General features: G+C 36.6%; 1 protein-coding gene and 1 long non-coding RNA gene across 2 annotated transcripts in view; both read right to left on the bottom strand.

Annotated features, from left to right (window-relative positions):
* Positions 1-874: 874 nt before the first annotated feature.
* Positions 875-10,411, bottom strand: LOC128152704 (uncharacterized). Its single transcript, XR_008238732.1, has 3 exons — positions 10,298-10,411; positions 1,095-1,187; positions 875-999 (listed from the first exon to the last, which is right to left on the bottom strand). It is a non-coding gene; the product is annotated as an uncharacterized LOC128152704 (long non-coding RNA).
* An 8,489-nt stretch (positions 10,412-18,900) lies between these two features.
* KIF18A (kinesin family member 18A) overlaps positions 18,901-27,921 on the bottom strand; it is a 44,374-nt gene continuing 35,353 nt past the window's right edge. Inside the window, exons 14-17 of the mRNA XM_052810906.1 lie at positions 24,313-24,796; positions 23,686-23,790; positions 20,997-21,100; positions 18,901-19,247 (exon numbers count right to left, since the gene is read on the bottom strand). Of these exons, the coding sequence (XP_052666866.1) occupies positions 19,099-19,247; positions 20,997-21,100; positions 23,686-23,790; positions 24,313-24,796 (842 nt within the window). The 3' untranslated portion in view covers positions 18,901-19,098. The remainder of the gene's footprint in view (positions 19,248-20,996; positions 21,101-23,685; positions 23,791-24,312; positions 24,797-27,921) is intronic.

Genomic DNA, 27,921 nt, shown 5'->3' with positions numbered 1-27,921 from the left:
ACTTTGCAGAGTTACTTGGAGGTCTGTTGACTTGGAGGTCACATTCAGCACAGGCAGGGTTAGGCACAGCACACGTCTGCGCTCTGCTCAAGAAGACCCAGTGAAAATAAACCCCAGGTATCCAATGCTAAAGACCACTGGGGAAATGCCCAAAGTTTTCCATATTTTTTTTTTAATTTCCCAACTCCTAAAGCTTTCAGGTTTTCTCAGAATACAAAGAACAAAATAACCATTTTACATACAAATGAGAGTGAGGATGAAAGCCCATGACTTCAGCTGTCTCACTGCAATTCTGTTCTGCAGCAATTTGGTCATAGTCTGACTACGAGAAGCTCAAAGACGGCTGACACCTTGTAGCTTGTTTCTGACATTAACGGTGTACTCTCTTTAGCTGTCCAACTTTATTAAGAACAAAAAGCAATTGCCTATGCCCATGCTCTCCCCCCTGCTGCTTGCCACTGCTAGCACTCACACGAGTATCTTCCAACCTAATTTACTATTTCAAGAAATTCTTGAAACGTAAGAGGATTGCCTTTGGGAGCTACAGTTACTCTTATTTTAGTTGGGAAGGATTTCCACATGCCAAGAAGCATAAAAATATGCAAGTAAAAACATGTTCCATCATTCATTAGAAGATCACGGCTGTGCACAATATTTAAAGACTGAAATTTGATTCTGAAAAACCCCTGTATTTTGGACGAGATTAAGTATTGGATAATCTTCTCCCAATTGTATCCATCAACATGCTTGGGCAGCCCTCCACAAAGCTGAGTCTTGGGAGTACAAGTCGGGTCAAGGGGGGCTGAGCGCGTGGGGAGAAGGTGAGGTTATAAGGCAAACCCAGCCTGACTGCCCATGCTCATCTTACCTGTGAAATTCAGCAGCCCTGGAGGGTGCAGTGCAAGTTGCTCTTTTTCCAGCCTCTGTAGGCTTCAATGCCATTAGGACTGTGAAAGTCTACTTCATTATCCAGACATCTATTTCATTATGAATATCTGTCTAGACGTAAGAGAGATCAGAATACAGCATTGCTCATGGTCCAACACACACTGCGACGGCAGCGAGCAAAAAGCCACACAGTGGCCTTAACTAACCTTTGGTAGCTCACGTCTACGGAGAAAACCAAGCGAGCGGCAGAGCAGCTGAGGACTCCTATTTGCTTGCATGAAGAAGCTTCCTCATAGAGACTGAAATGAAGATTTGACAGTATGCCTTTGATTTATTAAGCAGGAACAGGAATTGAAGATGTTTTCTCCCAGTAATAATTAGTACGTTTTCGAACAAAAACAATTAAAGTCTAATTAAAGAAGAAAGCAGATTCTGCTGCCATAATATGTCAGTTTCCTGTGAATTTCTAAACGATAAAAGAGAAGCAGCATGGGTTAATAGCTTAGCATATGCCTGAAGGCATTAACAACTTCTCAGAGTAGTATCTGTCAACAGCACTAACATTGTTAGTGTCAGCGTACACTGTGGCTGTAGGAACAGTTGTGCAGTTTATCACCTCCATTCTTCCCAGAAGCCCCATCCAACTGTTTGCGTGATTTCTTTGTTTTACCACCCATGCTTTTTAAAAATTATGTGTTGAAAAAAAGATTTCAGTGATAGTCTGGCAGTCTTTTTTAAATCTCTTGCTTCATTACCTTGTGGATATAATTGAATCAAGTAATGATATATTTACTTTTTTCCCCTATGAATTTCAGAAGCAGATTGTCATTGTTCCAAGTCTCCTCTTGAAGCTATACCTACACATTTTCGGTAGTGCCTAGATATGGATAGCCACTAATTTATTGCACATAGTTTTAAACAATACAATTTCATTCTCTGATTGTTATCTTTTACTACCAATTTCATTAACTTTTTTAGTGAATTTATTGGGTGTTATATTTTGGTGCTTATTTGTTACTTAATGTGACTTTGCATGAGTTAAGTAAAGGCTATCTTAAAAATAGTCTCTGGCTAACTAAGAAATTGTCCAGCATGGAAAAAACAAACACTAAAACACTTCTAGAAATAACAACGATGAGAGCAAAAAGACTACTTGTGCTTGAGTCTGTCCGGACAGTCTTACATGACCTAATTCTCTTTGTAAAAGTGAGCAACACCTAGAAATCATGTTCCCTTTTATGGTCCAGGTTCCCCTTAGTCACTAAAAAAGTTAAGAGCTTTTTTGGTTAGGCTTTTTGTAAGATAGTTTAATGAAAGTTGACTTAAATTCCTCATTAGGAGCTTACATTTTTAAATTAACAACTCGCTTTGACTCTCAGTTTTACTCATTCAACCCTTTACTTTGTGATTTTTGGCAGGGATGCATTATACAGCTATTATCCTTGTTGAGTGTGGAATTTAAAAGAACACATACTCTGTCTTCACAAGAAAAAACTTGAATCTATGAAAAAAAAAATACGACAACAACAAAAAACTTGCAAGTTTCTCCTTTTTCTTCCTTTTTTTTTTTTTTTTTTTTTTTTTTTGACATCTCTATTGCTGGAAATTGCCAGAAGCAAATATCATTCTTCGCAATCCTTAGCACCTGCGTTAGAGATGAAAAATCCATTTTTTCTGCCCACAACACAGCGCTGTCCACCCGAGATCATCTCTTCTTTCTTCTGATGGCTCCCAGCGTTCACAAACACGCAGCAGTACTTTTGAACATCTCGGAACGTGCCTAGTAAGTGCATATTTCCTAAATTCTCAAGTCAGTTTTGAGCATCTAATTGACTAGACCACCTAAATGTAATAATTCAAGAAACTAACCTAAAATTTCTGTATGAATGACTGTTTTGATATCTTCCTTTCACTGCCAAATGAGTTGGTGTTTTGGGGGGTTTTGTTTGTTTGGTTTGGTTTTGTTTGGCTTTTTTTGAGATTGATTATCAATACCTGTACCATCTTATTCTGTCTTTACCTGTCTATGTTCCAGAAGGTCCCCTGAAGTGCCAGTTATTGCGGCATACATTTCATCATCTGACTTTCCACTAGCAAACATACTTTCTTAATGACTCAGCTTGCTGCACGGTTATCAGTATAGGTTTGAATGTGCCGTGATTCCTAGAGGGTTGTGTTCACCCACTTGCTCGTCCTGCCTCCCCTTTGTGCCAGACCGAGCTCCCACAGCATCAGCTTCTGCAGCTCTGCTCCTTCAACCAGGGAATGTAATGTACTGGCCACATGGATCAATAACAACTACTATTTTTCCATTTTCATACCTTCTTCCATTCTTCACTACTTAAATTTACACCTTTGGAGGAGATGTTGAATAAGGTTACAGAAACTGCGTAGCTTTGTTTCATTCACCTCTAGATTTCTATTAGCCTTCTAATTTCATCTTCCATTATAACAACTTTCTGATTTCAGTACAGCTGTTAACTGGAGTTCCTGCTTAAACGTTTACAGCTCTTAAAGCTTTGAGTAGTTTGAGCAATTCTGAGAAGCCTTTTTTTTTTTTTTAGTCCATGAAACAAAGAAGTTAGTGATTTGGAAAAAACAAAATGCCCAGATCAGCTGATTTAATAGGATCCTCAGGTTCACGATAGCAATTATAATGCATTTGCCATGTTGTTTTCTGACTTCCTTTTTCCTCATAGTTGCTGTGCATTGTGTAAAGCTCTCTGCCAGATACTTGAAATACAATGTGTTGGGTTCAAAAAAGCATAGGGCTGCTCTTAAGGCCGTGTCAACAGGATTCTCTCAGTGGGTCATTAAACAGATACACGTCTAGTTCAATTGCTTGACAACATGCATTAACAACATCAATTAAATTTTATACTAAGAGATTGTTTGAAGGTCAACTTAAAATTCCATTTTTAAGGCTGCCCGTGCAACATGAATTTGGCTCCGAGTGCCCATTCCCTATAGTGCAGATGCCTTTCCCCCACAGCTTTGACAAAATTCTCTGCACAACTCCTGGCACACTGAGTGCCTTGGGTGGACAGCATTCATTGAAAGGAAGACTACTGAAAAATCTTTCGACACCCTTCTCATGCAGTATATAATCTTATGTCTTACTGACTTACCATCACCCAAAGCCTACAATGAGCACAGAATTAATAATTTCCTTATGGGATTTTCTATGGTGCTTTCACTACAGCATCTAAATTCTTTGAAAACATTAATGAACTGATCCTCTCAACACCCTTTTGAAGTAAGAGGATATTTTATCACTATTTTACACAAGGGGAATGCAATAATTTAAGATAAAAGCCAAAACGTTCAGAAGTGTCAGCTAATTTTGTTTGCCGATTTTGAAAGTCTAAGGACCCGAGTTTTCCAAAAGCTAAGGTTTTTTAAAGCCTTTTTATATGTTCAGAGCAAAGAGCCCGATTACATCAGTTGCTGCTGTGAATGCAAAATGTTGCACATGTTCACCGTTTTTCGAGATCAAGCCTCAGTTGTCTCAAACTGAGCACTCAGAAAATGAAAAGACGTATAAAAGTTTGTTTTGAATTACCTGCCCATTGCCTTAAAGGAACCTTGAGGCTAATAGTTACTTCACTCGGGCCCAAAACCAAAAAAGTATTCTTTCTTTTCCTTTGTGTCATTCAAGATCACTTCCACCTTACAAAAGAAATGAATTTCCTGTAGAGCTCTCTCCTCTTCACTGAATGACTCCGGGCCATGACTAAACAACTCCAGCCTGTGCACCAAAAGGGGTAGATATTGAAGAAAAAATATACATAGCATTTGTTTAAACTGAAGATGATGTAAGATGCCTGTGTGCAAAGGGTAAGAGTTACAGTGACACAAATTATCACGTGTGAGTGTTCTGATCATCACTTAAAAGTCTTAGACCAGGGACTGAGGACAAGATACAGACAGGTCAGTGTCAGAGAGATGCTGTGAGACAGAATTAGATTTAATTGAAAACAACTGATTTTTTTTTTACTGGTTACAGATTTCCACACACCCCCATCCCCGAATTCTTTCATTATAACCAAATTTGGAAAACTATTCCACTGCAAAAGGCTTCCCCGATGCCTAAATTTCAAGCTTAGCAGTTCCATTCTCTGCTGGCAAGGTCTCATGCACAGGAAATATTACAAAGGAGCTATGGCCACTCAGACATGCAAATGCTGTTATCTGCATGAATACACCTACACAGATGCATTAAAATAAACACGGACATTTTTGTGTTTGTCTTTTTACATATAGTATGAGAACTATATGACAAAATCACATATATCCTCAGATGCAGAGGAAAGGAATTAAGGGGAACCTCTGAAAATCAGGCTACATTTTCAGACAACCTCTTGCAAATCAGTTGCTAAACAATATGTATTTAAAAATATTTAAAGCGAAGTTCATTTATCTTTCTACAAGGTAATTTTTTAGTTAACTTGTACACAAACATTTCAGTGTTTTGTCACCAATGCCTTTAGAGACCTCACTGGAGGAAACCAGGCTACGATGTTAAGAAGGGAAGAGAAAAGGAAGTAAAAAATGATACCACCCTCATGGGGCTCATGCCACACGCATTGACAACATCCAAACAGAGCAAAACACGTCTGCCAGGCACAAGTGAAAATACCTTTTTGGCATAGCACCCTATGGCTGGTCATAGCAATCAGCAACAGGTAATAGACACATTCATTAAGTCATGGAAATAAAATGACCTTGTCAAAGGAAAAAACAGTCGTCTAAAAGCAGGGAGTGAAAAATTTTAGTCCCTGAGAAATAAATGACAGTTCTTCCATTGGCTTCAGTGGGACCTAGATTTCAGCTTAAATCAGTATTACATGTACAGTACCAATGAGAGAAATGATGTTCAAAAACAAGCTGACTCTGCTGTGATTACACCAGTGCAATATTTTTTTGGTGGTGTCCTGAAGGGTTGGTTTCTAGATTGAAATAACCTCTTTGACATCCATCCTGTTGGTACCTACAACAAGAAAGGAACAGTTCCTCATAGAATTTGTTTTTTATTATCTAATGCAGAGAAGTCTTTTTATATCTCTTACTGCAAAGCTCTTCCCCTGTCCTAGGATGATGGGTTTTTGTTCTTTCAATATCATTTCCATTTGTTAATAGTTACATTCTCGGGTATTACAAACCTACACAGCTTTCTAGTTTTGGGCTCACCAAGGCCATGAAGAGGTGCAAAATTCCTACTTTTCATCTAGCATTCATCAATAAAGCTGCAATAAACTTATTAACAACAGCATTGCATGGTCCCTGAGCTTTTCCAGAGCTGTTGCTTATCTTCCACTGTAGGAATGGTCTGCTTCCTTCTCTCTACATGTAAAATTTCATTACATTTTTAGTGAGTGGGTCCAGGTTACGAAGCAGTCCAGCTCTGTTCTGAACCAGTGCAAAGTTCCTCTCCTTAATTTACCATTTTGCCAGCCTCTACAGCTTTCACAAAGTTTGTCAGAAGATTTGTATTTCTCCCCAGACAACAGACAGAAATTGAACCTTACTGGAAAATTCCTTATGCCATGATCACTTTCCTGTCATGACCATTTGGGATAGAGCTGATAGGTCAGATTTTAAAACTTTAAGTTCTTGTAACAGACTAGCTTAAAATCTGGTGGGTTTTTTATTTTATCAGAAATAAGTCACATGCCTTATCCACGCCAAGGGTAAGTCTTCTATTTTTACTAGAGAGAAGTAGCATATAGCCCTCTTGTTAATCTCTCCCTTACTAATCACATCTTCCTTTCTCATACTAGTAACTCCACATTTACTACTTGTCTGATAAAATGGTTTAAGACCATACATTTCTATTCTCTTATTTCCTACTGCAAGAAATGCACAACAGATTTCTTCTCAGCCTTTGGGCACAAGGTTCTAGCTAGCTAATTAGTCAAACAGGCATTCACTAATTCTGATCCTACTTCACTATCTCCTGCTCTTGATCTAAAGATTATTCCCCACTCCACTCCTTGTTCTTCACTGGCTTTTCTTTTTATGGAACCAGTTGCATGGAATCCATTTGCTTGAGATGTTGCATTCCCTCAGATTTCATGCAGCATTGAAGCTCATGCATTTGCTGATTTTCTTTTCCAGAGCAGCTTCCAGCTTGTCCTCCGTGCCACAAGTCTCTTCTGCCCACTGGCAAAGATGGAAACAGTCTGTCCCACCTCCCTTTCATTTTCCCTGTCAGCTTCCTAAAGGGAAGCTGCCTGAATTTCCCCTTGCTGAAAGTTCTCCCTGAAATTCTATTTTCAACTCTGCTCAGCTACTACACCTTCCCTCATAAACATTTTGCCCAAAGAGAGTCTTCTGGATTAAGGTACCAAGAGAAAGATCTATGGCTGGGAAACTGTTAGATATTTTTAAGTATCTGCCTAATAATCTTGATATAAAGAACCTAGAACTGATATGTTTTCAGACTGAAGTAACTGTAACTTTTTTTTTTTTTTAAATGCAGTACAGCAAGTACTTAGCAAAACAGAGCTAACAACTTCTCTCTGAATACAAGACAATGGAACATCAGATTCACTGGTCTGAGCAGCTGGATTCCTCAAGAAACATTACAGGAGATTTCTCTATTCCAAACATGAAGTCAGACATACACCATTGAGAGATGCCTAGCAGGCAAAACACAGAGAGGAAAGCCCAGAGAGTTTAGTTCTAATCTTTGGCCTGTCACCAAAATACTGAGTTGCTTTGCACGTATTACCTCACTTGTCTCAACATGATTTTTCCTGTCTGTAAAATGAAAGATACTGTTATTAATCTCTCCAAAGTATAGACAGTTTTACATCAGTCCAGGATATGAGTTTAAAAATATGTAGGATTCAAGAGGAATAACATTTTTTTATTCATGGGCTACAGCAAAAAGTTAGAGCACTTACTTTTCTCAACCTAAGACAAATGGTCTGTGTTTCTCCCCTTCTTTCCCTCCCACTCCCCAAAATGTGAAACTGGACAATTTGCTTTATCAAAGATCTTTTTTTAGACACAAGAAGAAAGACTTCACGCTCAAAGAGCCTCTCCCTGCTTCACCATCAAAAGTGTAAGTTGTATGTTTTGTTCAAATTTGTAATTGTTACTCTCTGTACTCTAGCTATAACTACCCCCATTAAATCCAAGCCCGTGATTAGTTGTCTCAAACAGTCCCAAAGTCTGTTTTCCAATAAACTAAATATGGCAAAAATGACAGAGTTGTATCTTCATCGCATTAACGAACCACATCATCAAAAGGAGTCGTGCTGACAGCCATGCCCCCAGCCTACACCACTGGGAAGGGGAAAGGGAAGAGCTGAACTTGGTGAGGGAAGGAAAGCAAATCTGATTAGACAGCAAAGCAGAGCGCTGATTTGCGTTCTGCATAGGTGCACCACGACTGAGCACAAGGGGCCCATAAGAACCATCTCTAAGCAACACAACATGCATGCAAAGTATTAATATGATACACATGGAGGAGTTGTGCTGTGTAAGCCAACAGCAATCAGATTAGATACTCCAGTTCTTGGATGGTTTCTATTTTTACACAATTCTTTACAAACAAATTCAAGCAGATGTTAAACCAGCCCAGTTCCTACCACCAGAACAGAAGAGAGCAGCTGGGGAATCTGAGGTCCAGTGCTGTTCAACCAAAGATTTGGAGGGATATCTTTCACAATGACCATTTCTTTTGTCCAGCAGTTTATCTACCCAACAAAGTTTATTTTCTGCTTTGTATAGAGTCCTATGATCACTATATCCAGAGTGCAAAGTAACAATGCTAATCTACTTTTTTAGAAGATACAGATATGGCTTTGTTTTTTTAAAAAAAACCACCTTTTGATTTTTCAAAGTTATCTTAATATGAAAAATTAGAAAATCCTTTTTAACCACTTCTGCAGAACAATCCTGGAAATCATGGAGTCAGCACGTGCCCAGGGGAAAGGTATCACATACATGTTGCAAGACAGGTTAACACACAACAGGGAAGTTGGAAGAACAAAATGGGGCTATTGTGTATTTTAGGTTAAATGAATGTACAGCATACAGTGAAGCAGGAGGCCATTAAAAAGCTTTTAACAAGTCACAACAACATGTTATTCTGACAAACTCAGCTTGTCAAACTGCTATTGATTGTGACAAAGCATTTTGCTCATTGTAAAATTTAGTAGCAATACTGTATTGATTTGAAATGATAAACTTGTGCTTCCTGTGCTGATTTCTCAAGCTTCTGCAATTCCTGATGAAGAATTGAACAGGCATGGTGGTGTGGGGCTGTTATTAGGAGGATGGTAGGGTCAAAAGAAAAATTAAGGGCAGAACTAGCAGAAAAAAAATAATAGTTCATGTACTTCAACAGAGCCAAGGTGACTGAAATGTCTTTAAATGGATTTGCAGGCAAATATAAGACCTGGTAGAAATGATCCTTTCTGAGAAGGGCAAAAAAGTATAAAGCATATGAAGTTGTGGGAGATTATTCAGATAAAATATTCCTTAACGTATTTCAGACTAATTTCAAAGACAAAACTTTCTCCACCTATGAGCCAGTTTTCCTGCACGTGGCCGTTGGTTTATTAAGAAAATGTTTTATCTTTTCAATATATTTTATCATATTCGGTGTATATTTCAGTGAATTTCCATAGCACCTCTGATTTATGGATCTAAGAACTGTGTGAAGGTAATACAGCTCTAACAGCTTTCCAGTGGAATCTTCAGTGCTTAAAAATATTAACTGTATAATCAATTCTTAATTTCTTAATCTTTAATGTCTCAATGAGTCTCACATTAAATATCCTAAAGCAATCACAAAATTAATCTCCCTGTATCTTTCAGAATGTCCAACATACACATTTACTTCTCATTTTCTCTAATATGCGAACAAGAGCAGAAGAGTGTCACAGAATGTTAGGAAGGCTAAGAAATGCATGATTTAAAGGTCAACGGGAGGTAAGAACAACTCTGAACCAGATGAAAAGCAAAGCCAGACTATGCAATAAGATTATATGAAAATCTCTGTTTCCAAGTTTTATAGCAATATTGGAATATTTGTGGATTCTGGTTTTTGTTTTGGGTTTGGGGTTTTGAGGTTTTTTTGTTTTCCTTCTCTCTCTCCAAAATGGGAAATTCTAATTTACATGAAGTCATTACAGTGTTGAGATCAGAAGCTAGCTCACTTGGTGCCCACTGTGGTTCCTGGACCACTGCACCTCAACTAGGGTAGACTCTCACCTAGGACTTAAATCTCAGAGAGATGCCAAAAACTAGGGTTAAAGATCAGGAACTTTAACCTGTTCTTCATTAGTGTGCAGTCTTGTAAATTTACACAGTATCTGCAGAGTAAATATAAACTTCACTTGGGAGGAGATATCCAGAGCGCCAAACTTGAAGATCCTCAAGGAACAAGACTTACCTACCAGGAGAGTGTATTGCCAAAGGAATTCAAGTTAGGTTGCCATGCTGAACTGCTTTCTGGAAGAGAGTCTCTTCCACCATCTCTCTAACTCTGTTGACTACACAGGGTGTCAGGAAGATTAGCCTCTTAGCATTAAGCACCTAAGACACTAAGGAAAAACTCGGAATAACCATACTAGAGTTAAAACCCCCTGAGCTCAGTCTCCTCTTTCTAGCAGCATGCCATAGCAGCTATGAGAACCAAACATACTAATGACACTGAACTTACCCTCCTGCCTCCCTATCTGCTCATTGCTCTGAACACCTGCGGAACCAGTCTCTGTGTTCAATAGCTCCCCATAACCATTTCTTCCACGGGTTTGCCTAATCACTTTTGAACTCAAAGCTTTTGGCACCCATCACATTTTAAATCACAGAGCTTGCTGTTGTAAAATATGCTACGCAGGGAAGAACTTTCATGTGTTTTGGACCTGCCCTTTAGTTCTCATACAGTAAGTAACAGTGAATAATTGTTGCCTAGTCCCTTTTTCCACGACTCCTTATTTCGTACGCCTTTATCATAACTCCTCAGTCACCTACTTTCCAGGCTGAAGTGTCCCAACCTATTTAATCATTCCTTGTATTCAGGCTGTTCAGTACTTTAATCACTCCTCTCATCCTTCTTTATACCTTTTGTAGCTCTACTATATTTATTTGAAATGTGTAGGACAACGCTGTAAGATGCAGGCATGCCAAGGATTTACACAATGATTTGTTCTCTATTCATTTTCTTGCTATTTTGACCACATAGCTGATGTTTTCATGGTATTTGTACAATAACTCCAAGGTCTCTTTCCTTAGTCATAATATCTATTTGAGAACCCATCGTCACGTATGTACAGTTTGGGTTGTTTTCCTTCTTGTGAATTATTTTGCATTCATTGACATTCAGTTTCATCTGTTATTTTATTGCCCAGTCACTCAGTAGCTGAGATGCTCCTACAACTCTTCATAGTTAGCTTTTGCTTCAACTACCTGAATAATTCAGTATCAATAATTTTGTCAGTTTACTTTAGAACCCCTTCTTGAAATAATCTGTAAATGTATTAAACCTTATGGATCTAGCACACTTACCTGGACTGCACCAGTATCTTTCCTCTATTCTGCAAACTGACCATTTATTCCCACTCTTTGTTTTTGACCTTTAAAGCACTTATTAACTCTTACACAGATTTCCCCCCGTCCCTTTACCCAAAGGCAGCTTTGTTTCTTTAATAGGTACCATGAGGTACCTTCCTACAGCCTTTTGGAAATTTAAGTGGACTACACTAAGCAGCCTATCTTAATTATAAGCTCAGAGTCTGTAATCTAATAGATTTGTGAGACATGACTTCCCTCTACAGAAAGATTATATCTGTCCATAGGCTTATTTATCCTACATCTTGACCGTATTTCCTAACAGATTGCTTACTACATTCTTTAAATTTTTGTGTAAAACCCTAGAGCTTCTAAAAAAAAAAAAAAAAAAAAAGCCCAACGAAAACAATCAACAAATTTTACCTCTTTACAAGTCATTGATACTAAGGACAACTGAAGCAATAGATGTCATGTCACAGTTATTCAGCTGTTCTATATTTGACCTTTAGTGTTTTTGGCTAGTGAGAGATATCTATTAGTGCTCCTTTAAATATTAGTTTATAAAATACCTCTATTGGCTTTTCAGTTTGAGACAATCCATCCCATTCCTTTGAATCGTAGGATCATTCAGGTTGAAAGAGAGCTTGGAAAGTCATCTAGTCCAGCCTCCTGCTCAAAGCAGGGTCAACACTGATTTCACACCAAGTCACACAGGGCTTTATCCAGTTCTTTCCTGAAACCCCCAAGGACAGAGATTCCACAGCCACGCTGGCAACTTGTTCCAGCGCTCAGTTTTCCTCACCATTAGAAACACCTTCAGTTCAATTTAGGACCACCGCTTCTTGTTCTTCCACCACGCAGCTCAGCAGACAGCCTTGCCCCCCGTCTTCTCAACCTCCCCTGATGTACGCAAGGCTGCTGTTAGGCCTTCTCTTTGCCAAGCTAAAAGCAAACCCTACTCTCTCGGCCTCTATCTTGTACTCTAAACCCATACCACATTGGTTGCAAAGGCTCCTGTTGGTTATTTTCTTTAGCTCCGAATGGCAGCCCTGCCCTCGAGCGTGGCAGCTGCACCCCCCCCAGCTTGGTGGTCCCTGCAAACTTGATAAGGGTGGTTTTGATCTCTTCAACCTCAAATGACAATTTATTTATTTCATGCCAAGAAAAGCTCCGACAAGCAAGTCTCATTTAACATATCTCAGGAATTCCTTTAAGATTTCTACCTCCTTTAAGATCTCTACCATGGCCTTTCCTCTGACTATTTTTACTGAATCACTATGAGCCACTCCTTACACAGGTGGAAAAGCATTTCGCTATTAACTTTGACTTTTAGCAAATGATTTTAAAACTATTGTATTTAAAATTATCTTTGTTTTTCCTCATATAAACATACCTTCCACATTTTTACTTTCAATATTGAAAGGTACACATTCTGAATTTTAATGGTCTCCTTTATTTGGCTTTTTAGGTATTTAACTCCCCTTCCCCACAAAGGCTGATTTGATAGACATGTCAAGGTGAACAGCTTCAGCACTTATCTGCCCCTTCCAGTATATTTTTAAACATTTACTTCAGTTTTAGTTTTCCCTTCCCAGTTAAATACTCTAGTGACTATTCCGGGCTCTTCTTCTCTTACAAAGGCTGTTGAATGTGAACATATTAGAGAGCGATGTATAAACTTTGAGGCACCACCTATGTGCTGCTCAGGCCTAGGTAGGTCAAGCATTATTTTTGGTGTCTAGAAGTGTAATCTGCATCATAGACCCTCCTGATGCTGTTTTACCTACACAGAGTTAGGTCTCTAATTACTATGGTGTTTTCTGCTTTTTAAAGACTGTTTTCCCTGATGTCATTGTCCTGATGCAAGTTGGGATGAACAACAGGAATTTGGCTATTGAATTTCAATTCAAATATGTTTCACGTTAATCATATGGTTAACTCGTTCACTGGTTTTACAGTCTCCTTCAGACTACAGAACCGCTATAATATCCAAAGGTAGTTTATCTTAATATCTTTTCTTTTTGAAGACATCTTTAAGTAAATGAACCAACTGCTTCAATGAAATGCAAAGTACAGTAGCCTCTAAGTGTATTTGCTAGCTAGCTGTGAAAACAGTGTTTTCATCATCTTACTGTAATACTTCGTGAAATATAACTACAGGTATTCAGTTAAAAACAATGCCAGCAATGAAGTAGGCTAAAATTCAAACCACAAAATGAAAATTGTTTTAGTTAAACACTTTTTAAGCTTGATTTACTCTACTGTAGCTTCTAATAAATGTTAGATTCAATCACTCCCTTGTAGAACTTAGATGTACAATAGTCATGCTACATAAAACCTTAAGACCTAATATGTACAGCACAATTAAACTTAAAGCAACAGGGAAATCAGGAATAATTTTCCCAAGAGCACTACATAGCAGAGAAATAAAACGGACCATTTACCATTACACATCTACTCTCTATTAAGGCAGCTCTTGGAATTTCCTGCAGGGAAGACTACATATTTTACACTTCTAGTGGATGAATTTGCTAAGAACATTTACTTTCTCTAGTTGTTAAAACTAATTTCCTCATGCCTATTTACAGACACATATTTTTAAAAAGCCAATCAATCAAAGTGAAATAAAACTACTGAGGAGTCCAAACGATTTTCAAGGTGGACCGCTTTGCTAATTTAAATCTTTATTTTTGCATTATGTTGTCAGGCTTCTAGATAGTACCTATCTTCTGCAGCCAAAGTACTGAAACTTGCAGGTGCCAGAGACTCAAGCTGCCTCAATAGAAGATATCCCAAAATATTTGTCCGAATGAACAGATGCCTCATCACCTTCAGGCTGTTATAGAAACTTCTCCCGCCACCACAAATTACTTTTTCTAATAACCCAATCAAGTTCTTCTGCTTTGCCAGTTTCACAGGACAGCAGATATGACTTTTTGGGCATGTAATCTTAGTATTTCGTATAACCTGTAGACATCTACAGGTGCCTCTGGATATAAGTTTGCACAAGTCTCTGTTTGCTATCAGGGTAACAAAGCTTGTTAAAATTCTACAAAAATCAGTGGACATCATTGGCTTTCAAAATGCCTAGGCACCTGGCACAAATATGCTGAAGCATAGCCATGCAGGCCCATATGCATGGTTAAAGGTAGTTACTCAAAAGGAATGACTGAAATACTTGCTACTTGTGTGGAATTAGTTATGAAAACTGTGTTTTGCAAAATGGGTATGAAGATGTAATGAGTCCATTATAAATGGCTCAGTCTTTATAGCCTCACTGACAATATTGTTCTCATTCTTCTGTATATTTCTTTCTTCTGTATCCAACTCCGTCCCCAGTAAGAAATATTCATAGGCTCCCAAGCCTATGCTTCAGATAGCTCCTATAAATTCACTTTCCTGCAATGACAACATGCAAGCAAACGAGTCACAGTACAAAACTATACCCAGCCTTTGTATGTTTTGCTAAGAATTTCCCAGTGGGACAAGATCTTGAACATCCTTTTCACACTTGCAACAAATTGCTTTTCAGAAAAATCTCTGCCCATTTGCTCATGGGATATGTCGACCTCTTGGTAAAACAGTCTGCAATGAGCTTTTTTTGAAAAGCTGATAATAGCAAGCTGTCCTGAAAGCCTGGCTGGGGACCAGGAAGAGGTTACTAGGGCTCCCAGCTTGTACTAACAGGGGTTCAACCAAATAAACACAGCAGATAGACATAAAACATAGGGGTCCCTGTTGATTGCAATCACTTTCAGAAAAAAAAGTAAGACATATTGGAGTATGACATATTCCAAAAGGAAACTTTTTTGGCTAAAGAAAGCCTGGACAACATACCTCTGCGTGTACACCAATATTTTTAGGCATTGAGGGTTTCATGACTGCTTTAGTTTGATGGAAAGAGCAATGATAATTTCAATACTGAATATTTTATAGGCCCCTCTGAGCTATGCGAGGGCATTTATAACACCAATACGAAGACTACCATACTAAAGCCAACGCTATTCACATACAATTACACACAGAGAGGGTATTACGGCAATGACATATATACCTCCTCTTATTTCAAAAAAGAGGCTTGAGATTTGTATTGCAAAATACACTCAGAAATATTCTAGAGAGAAAGTAACATTTACAAAGAATTGATGTTACAAAATATTTTTCTTTTCACCCTTTTCCAAAATATACTACATACCACATCATTGCAATTTATCTATCTACAGATTTTTCTGAGAGTATTATACTCCAATAACTGAGCATATGACCTTTCTGAAACATCAAGACATTTGTGTATGAGGGACTGCTCTCCACAATGCTGATATGCAGCACTGAACTCATGAATGTTCTATTAATTAGACAGAGCCATGACTATTAGACCTAAACTTTTGACCCAGGCTAATATTTATTTTAAATAAACTAGGTATCTCTATCAAATAAGAAAGCAAGATGAGCCAAGATTAGTACTCCTATTGCCATGTATATGTCCAAACATACAAAAGTTGTCATGTGTCTCACACAGCAAGTATGATTTGCTTGGTACCTATGAAGTATTAGGTATCCAAGATGTCAGACTCTAGAATAGTTAAGGAGCACAACATTTTCTTCAAGTGAATTTATTTTAAAGCTACTGCTATTTTTTTTTTTCACACTAAACAAGATTAAATTGACCCAAATCATTTGAATTCTTGATTCAGTCTGAGTCATGTTATGTTGTACAATATTCCGTTACATCCCATCTGGTGTGATTTAACACTGCACAGTACAACAGAGTGAAATCAATTAAATGTATACTTCAGATAAATGCTATTACTTAAATTAGTTTGTAAAGGCGGGCCAACAGGTAACAGGCAATGTAGATTGGCAAGAAAATTAGATGAGTTATATCTCCTCTGCTTCCCAAATAACTCTTTGCTTGCTACCTAAGAAGAAATTGGCAATCTGACAAAAAACTTATTAGGCACTGAAAAGTTCTGTACCAGGACTGTGTGTGGAATGTGCTCTGAAGCACCTTCTGCTTATGAAGTCTAGATGTGTTCATAGTATGTAACAAAAAAATGTATAATTAATAGAGCAGAATATTAATCAACAGCAATCCTAAATATGAAAATCCTGCTTCAATCTGTTATAATTTCTGGAAACATTTCATTTATGCTAATTATAAATGGTAAATAGATACCTAGCTAACAAACTCTCAATCAACATCTGGTTAGCAGATAGGAATGGGAGTCACTTCTCATCTCAGTGTGCTAATTTTCTCAACATACTTTTATTTTTTTTAAGTCCCTGGAAGTGTTGCAAGTCAATTAAATCAATTCCACTCAGGGGTATGCAAAACACATTAAGAAAAGACGAGATCTCATCAGTTCTATGTTTTGACTGAGTATCAAAATGTTGCATGCACAAGCTCGTCTAAAAACCCTTTCAAAATTGCTAGGAACATTTATGTGCAAGTCTTGCATGCCACAAGAGCAATGCATATTACAACTATATTTATAAGCAAAGCCTAATATGCCTCTTGCAGATGTGAAACAGTATGAACAAAAGCAGCTCCCTGTGCACATTTTGTATTAAATATCGAGAATTTGAAAGAAATCCCATAAACCAAAAATGTATTGGTCACTACAATTTTAGCTGTACCAGGTGCCAAAATCATACTAAGTTAAAATTAATTCCAAAGTCTTGCTGTTCATCATGATAGAGAAATATTAAAATGATTCCCCCCCTTCATTCTACTGAAATTACTTACATCATCTTGCTGAGATGTGGTCGAGTCCCACATTCTAGTTTTTAGGCTTTTCTGATGTTTAGAACTTTGTTCATAAAAGCCTTTTCCACAGCCAATATTTTCTCAGTCCTTTTTATGCTGTCAGCATGACCCCATGCTCACCACAACTGTATCACCTATAATCCCTTTCAGAATGCAAATAGGAGGATTCAACTTTTCTCAACTCATTATTTTTAACTAGCAATGCCTATTTTTCAAGGAATCATTCCTTCCTCTTTGAACTTTCCAGATGAAGTCAGCCTCTGCAATGTTGACTGCTCCTCCCACAAGAGGTCCTGAAAGCTTATAGAGGCAGTTACCATTTCCTTCTTCAGAAGCCTTCTGAAAAATGCCCCTCCAATGTGTCAAGAATAAACATGTCAACATTCGGTAGCTAGAGGGAGATATAACTGGGAAGAAGGTTTACATTAGTTTGTCTAAATATCTCTGTAGTTACTCAAAAGGAATGACCGAAATACTTGCTACTTGTGTGGAATTAGTCATGAAAACTGTGTTTTGCAAAACCGGTATGAAGATGGAGTAAGTCCATTATAAATGGCTCAGTCTCTATAGCCTCATTGACAATATTGTTGTCAGAGAACAAAATTAAATGTATAAGACTATAAACATTTGGAATACTGAAACAATTTCAGGAATAAATTTGATAAAAGCTGTTAGATCATGGAGTCCAGTTCTCTGCTATCACAGGAAAACTTGTGATAGAAAAATAATAACAACCTGTGAAGTTCTTTTGAGTCCATTACTATTGCTGAAAGCCAGAACATTCTTCTGTAGCATACTTTGTGTTGCTTAACTGATTGGGTTGCACTGGACTTCTTCCGCTAGTTCTCCTTAGTTTGGGGAAATTAACGTATATGCTTATATTAGCACAGACCAAACGCATGAGAACAATGTTCCTAAGAGTGGACGGGCTGTCAAGGCTACAATACAACTACATGTAACTACTTTGTCTCTGAATATTAATAATTTATCAGAAGATACAACACTAAGTGTACTTATGACAATACTTGTCAAAATTAATTGACATTTTTCATAATAGGAGAGGCAAAAAAGTACATTTTTTCTAGAAGTTCAATTCATAGTATATTGCTCTTATTAAAACTAAAAATTTATTCAAAGTAATTAACACCATTATCCTATTTACAACTGAATTAAAAAACTGAAAAACAAAACAGGAACATTTACAACCAAGTAACAGACTAAAAATAGAAAGGCTAAAGGAATTCAGATATACTTCATTAAAAACACTTGGCAAATATTTTTCTGTCTCCTGGTACTACATTGGTAGTATCTATCCATGATAGCATATCTAAGAATAAACTGGCATCCTAATGCTAAGCATGAACCCATTTTAATATTAACATCTGTTTGACTTGCTTCCAAATGAAAAACAATTTTAACATTAGGAAGTTTCAGTGAAAATAATTTAATAGGTCAAAACAATTTTCCTAACTTTTGTATCACAAAATTCTCATTAGAAAATTAAGACTGACTATAGGTAAGCAATTTAAAGTAGCATCTAAAAATTACAGCACTGCTAATCCCCTTAAAGACTTGCACTGTCTGAAGTGTTAATCTGTTAGTCAAACACAGGGAAATGCTCACAAAGATTATGGCAAAAGGTATACTATGCACCTCTCCATTCCCAAGTCCAAATGAAATTTCTTATTCGTTTGTTGATATACGAGACATTTGTAAGCTTTAACAGGAGACAAAAAAAGAACTTATTTTATTTTAGAATTTAACAAAATCCTCTTGTTTCCAAAAAGTGGTTCTTTCTGCAAAAAATCATTACTGAGACATCTTTCACACAGAACAATTCATAAGAGGAAAACGAAAGTCACCCTGTTCTCATCTGCTATCCATCAATCCTCCCTGAAATATGGATGAACTCAGAACTAGATCCTGTTTTTTTTCTTACAAACATGAAGTAAAAGATTTTTTGATGTCCTTGATTTAACACCCAATGCTACATTTCCTTCAGAAAGGCTTCTAACTAGGTTTCTTGGCACATCCTGTTCTTGCTTCCAGCTCCTCGTTTTAATTCCTAGTGAAGAAAGAAATGTTATTACACATAGCAGACACTCATTCAATAAACATGATCAGAATTTGGCCTATCTGGATCTCCTTTTCAGAGCATGCCTAAGAATTTTTACACATATTTCTTGTCCTTATTGAAAGCCTAATTTTAATATACAAAAATTTAATTACTCTCAGCTCAGTAATCCAGTGTGCTAATTGCCTAGAAAGTCCAGTGATTAGACCCTCAATTGACATGAGATGCTACTAAAAAGGCATAGTGGTCTATATAAAAATGTAGAAATACATGAAAATTTTATTAATCCTTATTATTATAGAACAGTATTGAAAAATGACCACTATGTCATTAGAGAAAGATTTGTCTATCTAATCCAAACACAGCTGTTCCTCTTAGTGATTTGGTCATATTTCATTCTTCTCCTGCAGTGCATGCTTTTGAAAATAAAATGTATTTTACATTCAGTTAGACTTTGAAGAATCAAAAGTCTATTCTCTATCTCAGAACGTGGTGCTTCATTACATAGTTTCTTAATAATACCAGAGTAGTAATTGACTTGGTAACTTCATAACCCAGTCTTTAGTAGTAGAAATTGATATCAATGTAACTGTGTATGCACTTTGCCAAATAAGTAACTATTGGTTAGACAATGTTTAGCCTCAGATTTACACTTTTCAGAAAGTTTATTATGATAAAACTTCAACATTTCTCATGAATGGAAAAATAATACATAGTAATATGTACTTGCTCCCTCACATCAGTTCTTACATAAAAACACATAAGTGCTGTAAAACTGGCAAATTGCCTATGCCACTGGGAAAAGCTACACGATTAGTCTATTTCATAAGAACAGCAGACTAAAACTTTAAGCAATCTTTGATCTCCTCTGAACTGCTCAAGAAGTTGCACTAAGAAAGATCATTAAGTGTATTTTTGAAGATAGAGAGGAAAAGGAGACAAGTGGGTAGAGATAAAAGGAAAATTGTGAGGATTTAGTGCATTAAAAGCTACTGCAGGTGCCAAGCAACTCACTGCCACGCACTAGGAGAGGCAGAGGTTTTTGGAAAGTTGTGAACAAAAGACCTTTGTGCGCATTTACTGAAAAAATTGTTTGTAACTGATTTTGTTACAGTAAAGAGTTATATACCTGAGAGAAGCCATGTTATTGTAACAGACTTTCACAGAATACCACCTGATAGTATTATTATCAGTAATTTGTTAGATGCAAAATAACTCCTAAATATTGCTTTCAAATAATTTTTTCTCAGCTATTGTTTTGGTCCAAAATAGCCCCAAAGTTTAATAAATCTCTGAAAAAACCCACATCTGTAAAAACAAATCAGTGTGGTGTTATAAAACAAAGGAAGCAGTTAAAAAACAGGTATGGAAATAATCAGAGGATTTTATTTCTTGATAAACCATGCTTGGCAAGGATAAAATTGGTAATAAAGTTCACCAAATTTCTCAACAAGTACACAAATGATTTTTGGTGGAAGACTTTAACCCTTGGGAAAAGGTTTTCCCAACAAGCTTGTAGTAATACTGAGTTTTGATTAAATACCATCTAGATAACTGGTTAGACATTCAGGTAATTTTTTTTAATGAGTGGATATACTATTCAGATCAATGGCTTAGCGTACTGATCACACCAATACATGTGTTAAATTGACAAAACCTCGAGTATGAACCTTAATTTTGGACCTCCTGTACAAACACAGTTACCAATGCAGTGTCATACATTCAAGTTTTGACACTTACCTGCCATTTTGGGTACTCGCAAAGCTCTATGGCTTAACAAGACCTCTCGTCGATTGCGTTTTGCAGAAACAGGGTCTTGGCCTAACCCAGTGTTTGACGCAGAACTGGAAAAATAGCCAGAAAAGAGTTTGTTTTCAGTAAAGTGATTAAGCTATATTACAGTAGTTTAGGCCTTGCAATGTAGAAATACATTAAACGATATTATCCAGTATTGGTAGTTTGTAACTGAATGCAAAGAATAAACTAATTTATTTATGATGTATATATATGGATATTATTCCCCTTTTTCTTTTTTAAAAACTTACAAGAATGTTTCAATTGTGAAAATAAGAACCAATGTTGCCACTTATGTTAAAATGGAGACTGATAAGCCACAGTTTTTTTGGAAACCACAGAAGCCAGTTTGATGGTCATTGCACACAAAAGAAACAATCTTAACGCATGTACGAAATCCTTGAAATGACCAAGCTGTGTTTATTGACCAAATTGCATTTTTTATTGCTACAATAATTTTTCTACAACCTCCAACACAGTTGGAGGGGGCGGCTTCATAGCAGACAATACTTCTCAGCTAAGCTGCAAGAAAGCTCTTACAGCTTCAAATTCATTAAAACAAACCCTCTATTTTATAGCCTTTTATGTGATGGACTTAAGATCTACAGTGAAAATTATGAACCTATCTGATCTCGCCCTTTTACACTTGCCTTGCTAACTTCCCTGGTTCCACTCTCTAAGACAACCTCATAAACAAGGTAATTCTATTTATGTCCCAAGCTTCTATGCTGTTCCTATTCCTCTAATGATATTGTATTATTCCCACTTTATAGTCCCCTAACTTACATTAGTTTTCTTAAAAATAATTTTCTGCCTAAATGAAAATATATAGCAAGCAGTAAAGACTAAGACGTGCCTTGTGCCAGTGGTAAGATCTATTCATGCATGCTTCTTGGGAGAAAAGTTATGCCAATAAGAATATAAAGCTATTTAGTAAAAGCAGCCTCTGTATTATGACTGACTTGTCTCTTATCCTGTGTCCTAGCAATACGACTGTTTCAAATTATATTTCTAAGGTAAAGAATATATCTGAAATTTATATTTTTATTCTAAAGTTACTAGGAGATGAATGACTGGAGTGAACTACTTCACACAGGGAAAGCATAGAAGAGAAAAGGGAGAAAAAATAGAGAAAGGAAGAGCATATTCTTTTCTTCCTTCACAACTAAGAAGCTTTAATTCCTTCTCTTCATCACCAACTGCTAGACAAAGCCATAAAGAATTTTGGTTTACAGACAGTTTACAGTCTGAGGCAGAAGAAATAATCCCCCCAAAAAGGAATAAAAAAAAAGTTGTGAGATTTTCCTGTAGTGTTATTCTAACTTGGAAACTCAGAAATACCTGTTTGAGGCCTAGAAGGAATGAGATAAAAGAGCAGAAAGTGCTAGTCTTTTGGGAAGAGATAAACATATGTAAGTTTAGAAATCATTACACAGTTATTACAAAAAAAGTACGCCTAAAGTCTGTCTTAGAACATTTACCTTAAGATAAATCAGGCTTCAAAAGTTCCCATACCTCTCCCTAAAGAGAATCTAGAAAACCAGCTCAGTTTCAGAGAGCAGGTGATTTATTTTGCTAAATTCATAATCAACTATTTGAAAAATTGAAAGCGTGAGATGTGCCTCTTTTCTCATCTTAAAGCAATACAGTTTATTCCTTATCCTAGAGCAATCCTGGCAAAACAGTGTAGAATGATAATTAATAACAATTAGAACAGGAACATGAAATTGAATCAGGTAAATCTGTGATCTTCTAGGAAGATTTTCTATCTCAAAGATGCTAATAAACCAAAAAAGTGCTTAAGTTTCTTTCACATCCTGTGATCTATCTATAGAACTTGTTCCAACCGTCTTGAAACATTCTTTAGAAGACCTATGATGTGGCAGCTCCACTCACTGTCTAGCAACAGGTGACTCATAATATGATTTAAAAAAGGTTCTATCAATTTTTTGAGGAGAAAAAGAAAAAAAAAAGCTGTTTCATCAGTACTGACCTGATAGCTAATCCTTAAATACATTAACAAAAAGAAACAAAAAAGTACAATTCCACTTAGTATGTATTCAGTTTCAGCTTTTCTGCTGCTCCTACTAACAAGTCTCTTTCAGGGTCATAAAACAGAAGTGACAAAATGGGAGTTCTTCCCAGAGCAGACGACAAGAATGAAGTCATAGCTGAGACTGGAAATGAATGATCAGAAAAACAAAGGGACTGTTCATATAAGTATTGTTAAACATTTTCTCCACTTTCCATTTCGGTAGTTTCTAATGTGTTCCAGAAAAGGCATAACATTTTCAAAGAAATTAGATTTTTTAATTGATGATGGAATTTGTCTTTTCAGAATTATGTGTCATCTTTCTATTTTGAATAGATAGCAGATATGGAAGACACGATATTAGTTTGTACTTGTTAAAATAACAGAAGTTCCTAAACTAAGAGTAAAATAAGATTCAACTCAACTTGCCAGGAGAAAAAAAACAGATTAAATTTTCAAACATATTTGAGACAGAACATCTCATATGTAGGTCCAGATGACTTGTGTAAGAGGTTTTCAGATTTGAAACATAACACCGAAACTGAAGTGAGAACCTAAGAAATGAATACAAACTCATTTGTATAAGAGTTAGTTGAATCTTACCTTAATGCCTTTCTTTTTCTCTCAGCAGCAGAAGTCATTGCCATATATGAGGGCTTCTCAAGTACTGAAGTAGGATTTTTGATTTTTAAGGAAGAGAGACCAAGTCTGAAATAAAAGAATTATATTTTTGTAAAATCTATTCTCCGTAGAAGTGAAATTGTTCTTAACTGTAAACAAGTATATGTTAAGTAGAAAAACAATACCAGCAATTTGTTTCAATAATATTACTTGAAGCAGCTTCACAGGACTGCACACACATGCGGCAGCTTTAACAATGGCATCTCTCAATGTCAAAGAGGTTAAGGTATCCATTTTACAGACAGGAAAAGTAAGGCTTAGAGAAAGTAACTTGCCTGAGGCATCACAAACAATTTCAAAAGTGCTCTATTTTCTTTTCAGTACATATCTTGTAAAACGGTAAGCTTTCAACTTCATCTGTTGTCTCTAACATACCATTGATTTCAAATAATGGCAGAATTGAATCTGATACCGATTAAAATTGAGGGTTTGATTTTCAAATTGATAGGTCTACAAATAAAATTGATACAAATGTAAAAACCCAGTTGTGAAGATAAACAGGATTAAATTGTTTGGGTAATATTCCTCACCCATATAAATAGATAATACCTTTGAAAAATGCTACCATTGCATGGCTGTGACTCCTTCATGGATGAGTCAGTAGATGGTTCCGTTGTTTCACCTGTCCCTTCATAGAGAATTACTGTTGAGTCCATGTCAGCTTCATCACACTCTGGGATTATGTCACATGTAGAGTCCATAATACTCGCCTTTTTCACTGGCATATCTATATTACATGCATTGACTTCCTGAAGGCCTGCAAGGTGTAAAGCTTTCTTTACCACGGTCTGTGTACAGCAGCTTTGTACTGGCTTTCTGCAAAATTCTGGTGTATACACGATGGGGTGGACCTCCTTGGTAAGAGAATCCTCCAGATGATGGAGACTGGACTGCTTGGATGCAGCAGGACTTTGAGCTGTGACTGGAGAGTCCATTAGCTTCCGCCTAATTCTTTTCTGTGGTGGTACTGCATGTTCTACTATTTGTTGTGCATTTTTATTCGTTTCTTGTGATGGCGTACCAAAAGTAGTACCTGTGCAACACAGACAACAATGGTTAGCATATTCACCTGTATTTACTACTTAAACCTTGCTTTTTCCCTCCTCTTCCCTGCTGAAATATGTTTATTAGCAGAAATTATTACAAATACTACTTATTTAATTTACATATTAATTTGGTCATATAACTGAAATTATTTCTATTGCAGCATTGTCCAGATGGTAGCATTTGTTCTGTGGTACTCGAAGTATTATAAATATGCATAGGCTGATATAGTTAATCCCAGAGATATTACAAGTAATCACAAGTAAGTTAAGACACATGACAACAGGGAATGGAAAGAGTAAGAGTATTGAAAATGATCGCATTATCATGACACAACTCTAAATTTAATTTAAGATGGCACTATCGCAGTAATCTACAGCTGCCTCCTGATCACGGCAACTTTTTCCCTAGCAAGTACCATGCAGTAGAATGAGAGAGACTGTTGTTAAAGGAAGGATATAAAATCACTTGGAGGGACAAAATTCTTTGACATTGCCAATGAGAAGGTAGTATTTTGGAAAAGGGGAAGGAAGTTACTTGGATCCTGTCATCTCAATATATTAACTCCGGAAAAAAGCTCTTTACTAAAACCCCCACCCTTAAAAATAACAAAGCAAGCATTGCAGCAGTAATTGGCCATTCCCATTCATCCCCATTTATACTATTTTTCTTGAAGTGTCATAATATTTTTATTTTCAAGCAGGTGGTAATAAAGGCAATTTCCAAAGTAAGACAGAAAAGGCCTTTCTTTTATTCAAGTTTTCAGTAAAGGAGAATCATTTTAAGACACAGACCACTGTTCAAATGGCTAGACTAGTGGTGACTTAAGTAGTTAATAACAAAAACTTAAGTTTGTTTTTTTTTTTAACAAATCAAGAGTAGGAGAGGGCTGTCAAAACCCCAAGTGCTTCTGTATTTAACTTTCAGTGCAAATTTAAGAAATAAAGACTACTGTCCTTAAAATGTCTACGGATTGGCCCCACTTCAGCTGGTAGCCACAACATCATACTTCCCTTTTCTGCATTGCTTACTCCACTCCTGTGAGTAACTAAACTGTAAAAAGAGCTCCTGCTTTTTAAATTGCTGCATGTCACTCAAGAATTAACTATGGTATTCATATAAGAGTGTTGATAAATATTTATTTCTTCTAAAATTCCATTCCATTTTTGCCTCAGAGTAAGAAAGTTAGTTTGAACTCCTCAGTCTGAATGCTTCTTTAGTTCTCTCTCGTGTGTTAACATTTACGGCATTTTAGCTGTTCCATAAATATTCTCTGAAGTGGAGAAAAATTGATTAAAAACACATATTGCATTATTCCCCCTCCCCAGTTTGATTTCGTACCAAAAAATAAAGCTTAAATGATTGTAGTCTTTCCTCTGACTGTTTGCTGCTTCTCAGCCCCCCTTTTAATTTGAACCTCATTGCTCAGTTGCAACCCAGTTTGCCGTAGGCAAGAAGCTTTAAGAATGCCAGTTCCCCAAGTACGCTCGGAAATCAGATGTCTTGGGGAAAAGGCCCAAATAAGAGCCTCATTGAAGGAAAGCCGTCAAAGGATAAAGGATGATCTCAGCACCAGTTTTTTTGTACACACTTTGGAACTAGAGATACCATATGATGGATTCCTCATGCCCAGCTACACGAGATGATGCCCAATTAAAAGGTACAAATAAGAGCTGTGAGGAGACGGGAAAGGATTTACAGGTTACCATGAGACCTAGACCTGTTCTGGGAGGATGGAATGGGTAGTATCAAAGCGTGTACAAGTAGCAAGTAAATTAGATGCTAATATATAGGCCACAAATCTATTCTATGTTGCCAGAACTTAATTCAATAATGAAACCATTGAAAAAACACAGCAAACATTTATTCCTCACTCAAGGCCTCAGTTTCAGAAAGAACAACGTTTAAACTACTATGGTTCAACAAATATGCAACATCTTATCCAACAATGCATAAACAATAAGAGCAGGTTAATTTAAGCTAAACTGCTTATGGGAAGACATGCCTGGACAATTACACGAACAATTACAATTCTATTATGCTGTTTTCAGCTTTGAAGAAATACAAATACGGAAAACTCAGGCCCAAGAGGACTACTTGACGTGAAATAACTGAATTGTGAATTTGTGTGTGTGTGTGCCTGTGTACAGTTCACTTCACTATATATATATATATAAATATATATGTAAAGGTGGTTGGGTTTTTTTGTGTGGTGGGGTTTTTTTTGGTGTTTCTTTTTGTGGTGGTCTTTTTTTTTTTTAATTAAAATGCAAAATACCTTATTTTGTCATACCTAATCTTAGTCTAATTCATGGTCAGCATTCACCAGGTAAAGTGCAGCAGGTTGTTGAGACACAGTAGCTTGCTTGTAATCTAAACACTAAGCTAATTCAGAATATTCTCCATGAGAAAGGGTAGTAAAACAGGGCCCGTGTGTTCCCCCAAATTTTTCACCTCCACCAGAAATAATATAGGCCTACTTTGATGAAGGCATTTTTCTCCCAGACTTAGTAGGATTTTGTTCATAACAAGCAAGAAACTTATTTATGAACCATTTTCAATATGTACTCTATGACACTATCAACAATGCTATGCTTCATTAGTGTGCTTGCTCTTTAATTTTGGTTTCATGAGTACAATATTATTCTTCTATGTCTTTTTTCTTTCAAAAAAAAAAAATTCTAGTCATCAACCAAAAATTGAGGCTAAAACTTTCTTTTAAAGATTTTTTGACAGCTTATATTCTTAAATAAAAGAATAAGCTTTATCTAGGGATTCCAATCTAGTGTTTGAAATAACTATCCATTAAACATTTCAGGACACGTTTAAAAAATACTAATTTGTTAGGTTTTCCTCCTGCATACATGCATCTGAGAATGTGTGTTTCGGGGAAAATAATGGCTAGAATTCTATTTGTCTTTTGTTACTTTAGGACAGGAAGTTTCCAGTTTCAGAAAGTTTGCTTACTGTAAGACACTGAGGTTTTGCTAATGTCCTAAAGTTACTAGAAAGGAAGTCTGATGGAGAAACATTTTGGTGAGCGTGCCAAGTTTTAGAAGCTTCTCCAGGACTAAATACTGGAAGCATTTTTAAATTAACTGTAAATGCAAGCAT

This window comes from Harpia harpyja, chromosome 16 (genome assembly GCF_026419915.1).
Source record: "Harpia harpyja isolate bHarHar1 chromosome 16, bHarHar1 primary haplotype, whole genome shotgun sequence".
NCBI classification, from domain to species: domain Eukaryota; kingdom Metazoa; phylum Chordata; class Aves; order Accipitriformes; family Accipitridae; genus Harpia; species Harpia harpyja.
The sequence above is the reverse complement of the archived record's forward strand: the minus strand, read 5'-3'. Positions and strand labels throughout refer to the sequence as shown.